This window comes from Mobula birostris, chromosome 12 (genome assembly GCF_030028105.1).
Source record: "Mobula birostris isolate sMobBir1 chromosome 12, sMobBir1.hap1, whole genome shotgun sequence".
NCBI classification, from domain to species: domain Eukaryota; kingdom Metazoa; phylum Chordata; class Chondrichthyes; order Myliobatiformes; family Myliobatidae; genus Mobula; species Mobula birostris.
In genome coordinates this window covers 86,035,205-86,040,541 of record NC_092381.1, presented here as the reverse complement: position 1 = coordinate 86,040,541, position 5,337 = coordinate 86,035,205, and the positions used below count along the sequence as shown (strand labels likewise).

The window sequence follows — 5,337 nt, the reverse complement described above, 5'->3', positions numbered from 1 at the left end:
TTCATCTTTGAATTGTGAAAATGAGTATGTAAGCTATTTCGTCCTTTGAATCTTTTTGGGTAACTTGCATCACGTGTTTAACAGAAGATTAACAACAGTTGTAAAGATCAAAACTCCTAGCTAAATAAACTAGTGTAAATGAAAATTTAAATGTCAATAGAACATGGAATAGTACGACACAGTGACAGGCCCTTCAGCCCATAATGTAATGCTGAACCAAATAAATTAATCAAATGGTCAACTAAACTAATCCCTTATGACTACACAATGTCCACATTTTTCCATTTTCCTTACGTTCATGTGCCTGTCTAAACATCTCTTTGAAAATCTCTAATGTATCTGCCTACTACCATTCTCCTCTTGATTCCCCCTTTAACAATCCAGTTGGGCTGCATCTGGAGCATTGCATACAGTCCCCTAAACCTATCAAACTATGCACCGTTAGTCTATTGCCAACTTATTTGCAAGATGCTGAGTTAATGTGATTTAGAAGATTTATCCCCTGTTGAGGTGAAGGAATTTGTGGAGTGGAACAAAAGGGTGACAGAAGTTTAATTGAATAACTTTCTCTCCAGGCACAGATGCATTTCAGATTTGGATTAGTTTATTCAGATGTCTCATACAATTAAGTCTGGTGTTCACATTCAACCTTCTTATGCCATTTAAAATTTTCCACAACTAATCCTGTTAATGCTTTTGATTGGAAAATACCCTTGGATTCAAAATTGTTACCTCAATTGCAGTAAATGAAGACATTTCTGACCCTCCCTTGAGTAGATAAGCACTTACTTCACAGGGTACTGGCTTCTAAAGGATTCAAAGTACATTTATTTATCCAAGTGTGAATGTAGTATACAACCCTGAGATTTGTCTCCCCACCGACAGCCATGAAACGAAGAAAGCCATTGAAGCCATTCTAAGAAAAATGTCAACCACCTTCTTCCCCCCCCCCACACAAGAAATGTAATTGTGCGAAAGGCAGCAAAAAGAATGAGTCAAAACACAGACTACAAAATACAAAAACAATTCTCAAGTCCATATTCAGTTCAGCTCAGTGTTCATTATCTGGAGACAGCCCTAATTCAAAGCCATGAAAAACACACAATGTGAGTTGCAGTCCAATCTACAAAATGCTTCTATTAAATCTTACTCTGATAGCATCAAGGGAGCGATAGATCATCCTGTTACGTACCCCTTAACTGGGTTGCCAAACCAGCAGAAATGGACCACTTAGTTGGAGTCTGGATTACTGGAACTAAGAAAGTTTTATTAAAGAAATAAGTAACACAGTACTCTAATCGTAAGGATATAAATGCAACAGGTTAGCAATGATAAACACACATGTACACAGAACTAGGATAATAGGATCAATCAAGCTCTATCGCAGTCTAGGGGTAAAATGATCAGTCTCAAGTGACGCAAAGTTCAGTTCAGCTGAGTACAGTTCGCAGTAATCACTGTTGTGCTGTTGGAGGGAGAGAGAGAGCGACTGCAAATCTCAATTTAACAGACCTTTGATGTCCCCCGCAGTTAGCTTTCGGGCGAGCCCTTTTACTGTCTTCGGAGGTCACCGACTGTGACCCCTCCGTTCCGGATACGATCGTTCTTCCGCGGTGAACCCGGCACCCAAGCAAGGGTGGACGCACACACCAGGTTCCCGCCGATCGTACCTTTTCACCCTGTGCGTCTATGGGCGGTCCCGCGATCAGACCTCCAAACTCCCACCAACTTGTGGGGGGGCACACCGCACTTCCAGGGTCTCGTTATCTCGTGATCTCGTGGTGCCTGTCTTGCCTTAGCGAACCTGTTCCTTTTATCCCCCTGCTGGGGTATTGCCTGTCCATCAAACTTCAAACAGTTCAGGTTCAAAGCAACCGGTCTGTCAATATTCAGAACTGTGTCTCTTTTTGTTAATCTCTCTCTTCTCTCATTAACATTTTGAACGCTTCTCCCTTTGTCTCTCTTAACCCTCTCATCAGCATCAATCTTCTGATAACTTGGTTTTTCGTCACAATCCGAATGCAGGGACCTTCCTTCAGGAGCTTCGAGCGAGAGGGGGAAGGAGAGAGACCTTCACACGCAGCCACCTTGTTCGGCTGCAGCGAGCAAGGAACTGGTAGTTGGTGCTTGACACTCGCCTTGATATTTTCAATCCTCCTCGACGCTTTAATCAGTGAGAAATGGAGTCAATCTTGGGCTTTTTGGCCTTTGAGGCTGCTCGCCTCCCAGATCCCTCTCAGAGACAGCAAAGTGCGGGATCGCTCAATCAGCCTGAAAACAACCCATTAAACTGTAGATCACAGGCCCCAACAGTACCAGAATGAAAAGACATGAACAAAGCAGTTTCGTGGACCAGCATGAGGGTGTCACCTGTGGTAGCATGGTTTGCTGGTGCCATTTTCTCCCATTTGAATGGTTTTAACAATAGCTTAAAAACATAAAATCGCATTCCATTCTGACTGATTTGTACACCCCTAGTTCCTTTACAATCTATAAGGACCTCTGAGTTTCTGCAAATTAATTTATCATAATGCCTGGCATCTTGATGATACTGCAGCCAATTAGGAGTGAGTGTAACACCTCCTTCCCCTCTTTTTTTTTTGGGTACCAATGAGTTTAACACCTGCACTGATTTTTTTTTTATTTATACCAAAAATAAATCTCCAGTTTATCATGAATACAGAGCCTCCTGCACTGATGCCAGTTCAGTAGATTTACTCAGCCACCTTTGCTGAAGCATATTGTAATGTTTACACACTTGTGTTATGGCTGTCAACTGAATGCACATACAGTATCAACAAAACATGTCTCTTGGAATTGAAGGGGCATTGTGAAAGACACTGGAAAAAGCTTTTGTTTCACTTGCGTGAAAGAAAGATAAATAGAGAATATTTGTGTCTGCTGTTGCTCATCAAGCTGAAGCCAACAAAATCTCTGCCACTTAAGTGGCCTGCAAGGTGTTTCTGCCAAGCATTAATGCTATTATCAATCTCCAACAGAAATGTGGGCTTGATCACCAAGTAATCTCTTACCTATTACTTTGTCTCCATTCCTACCTGAGGACTTCTAGTTCCCTTGATTAGGCATATATTTGCCTGAGTGGCGGCCTGGTCCCTCTTTGTGCAACAGCTGTAGCCATAATTTTTGAATTGTCATTAATCCATTCCCAAATCAGTTGAAATTTGCTTGCAAGTTCTTGGGATGCAGTAACAAAGTGCACATGTAAAAAAGTACGAATTTGCCCATCAGTTGAACTTGAAATTGAATTACAACATAATATTAATCTGGTCATGCAAACATTGGGTGCATTGGCATGATTTGTAGCATTCATGTGCCAGATTCTCCAAGTACTATACAAATGTGCCCTGAACTGACATCTACCACGGTGCTAGGGCACTGATTCTGCAGTTCAAACAGTTTTGTTTCTTATATATGTAAGTCTGCTATTTCCTCGTAGATTTAGTCCTTTTGCTGCTCTTCCCCCGTCTGTTTGAATTGCCTGACTTCTTTGTTGCAGGAGCTTCAAGTATTTCCACTACTTCAGTTACTTGCACGTTGTGAGGTGATGGGGTTGTAGGTTTCTCCCACTCTTTGTTGGGCATGTTCAGGTGTCTCACTACATTTTTTGGCTTGGTCTTCTGTGGTTGCACAGGGTACATTGACCAGTGAAATGCTGGTAGGTTTGGAAGATTCATATAAGGCTGATACTGAGCCATTAATGGCATTTTGTTTATAGTGGGAAGTGATGTTTGTGAAGACTTGTATACGTTCACGCCTTCTGGATTAAAATGTTGCTGCATACGTGGTGTGACCTGAACTGGTTTCTGAGGTATGATATCAATGTAGGAAGGGTTCACACCAGTGATGGTAGCAATCTGATGGGCATTGATGAGATCAGCATGGGCTCTCTCGGGTAAAACTGGTTTATAAAGTACTGTCCAAGGCACCCCATTCACAAATCGGTGAAGAATATTCAGCCATGTCCAATTACTGATTGGGTTGATGGTTACCCTAGGCCAGAATGCTGCTAAGTAATGGAGAGCTTTCTTGTTCCATCCTGATTCAATGTTGGAATCGTCAGTATGATAAAGTGCAGAAAAATAGATGTCTAATCTCGTGCTTGGATAATTTATTAAAAAATCATACATTTTGCTTATGCAATATTGGGCTCTTTCATTGCATGGGGTGTAATTAGAATATATGGTAATATAAGCAATGTTTTCATATGAATACATGAGTGCATCCAGATAACCATCGGTATCGAAGAACATTGATTCTGGATGCAGCTGGTGTAAAGTACAACTGGATACTTGTCCTTTTTGCACTAAGGTACCTGATGATAACTTCAGTTCATAAAAAAGCAGATGACTCCCACCCTGTGGCTGAGCATAAGGAAATCCAAATGATTCATAGAATTCCATGTATGACACACGTGCTTCTTCTCCTGTTTTGATGTGATATGGGCACTTCAAACAGTTTTCAGTGAAGTGAAGCCAGTAGTAGGGCTTCACCAGCGTTCCCTGAGGAGCAGTATATTCCTCATGAGTCGAAGCCATGGTGGATGGTTCACCTTATTTCCATCGGAAAGGAATTCTTTGCCATATGCCACACCTTCTTTTAACAATAGTTTAAAATGGTGCACATGGTGGTGTAAAAAGAATATAATGGAATTCTGAAATACAAATACAGAAAATGGTGAGTATGCAGAAAAAGTATCAATATCTGGAAAGTGTTATTAAGTCTACTGTAGGTATTCTATCCAACGGTATCATTGATCATACTCGCCAACTGACCACCTAACATCAAGACTTTGCACTTTCTGCTTCAATAACAACATGATCTGGGCTGTAATATAGTCTTGTTTAAAATTTTGTGTCCTTTGTGAGGATTGTGCTCTGCAAGCAGAAGCCAGCTGTTTAAAATTCTGAACTGGAACAAAATCCTGCAGCCCTACTCAGTAAATAGTCACTGCTCCCCACACCTTGTGGCGGATCGGGCAGCAACCTTGCCATTTCTTGAGCATTTTGTCTTTTTTTTGTGAGGCAGAGTTGCTAGCTCGACATTTAGCACAGCATGGATGGAAAATGCAAGGAGCCGGCCAGATTCAAACCCTGAACTTCTCACCTTGAAGTACAGTGCTGATGCCACTACACCACCAGCATTTAGTAAATGAGTCTAAACATTGAGATGGTTATATCCTTCCATCAAGCACATCTTTCCCTCCCCTCCACTCTCCATTTCTCCATAGAGATCGCTCTCTACATGACTCTCTTGTCCACTCATCTCTTCCCCCCCCCCCACCCCCAGACATTAACTCCTGCAAATTGAACAAGTGCT

At 41.7% G+C, this 5,337-nt stretch overlaps 1 protein-coding gene across 1 annotated transcript; it reads right to left on the bottom strand.

Moving 5' to 3' along the window:
* Window positions 1–3,443: 3,443 nt before the first annotated feature.
* LOC140206239 (putative C->U-editing enzyme APOBEC-4) lies at window positions 3,444–4,556 on the bottom strand. Its single transcript, XM_072274557.1, has one exon. It carries the CDS (start codon window positions 4,554–4,556, stop codon window positions 3,444–3,446), a length of 1,113 nt encoding a protein of 370 aa, XP_072130658.1.
* Between the last annotated feature and the right edge of the window lie 781 nt (window positions 4,557–5,337).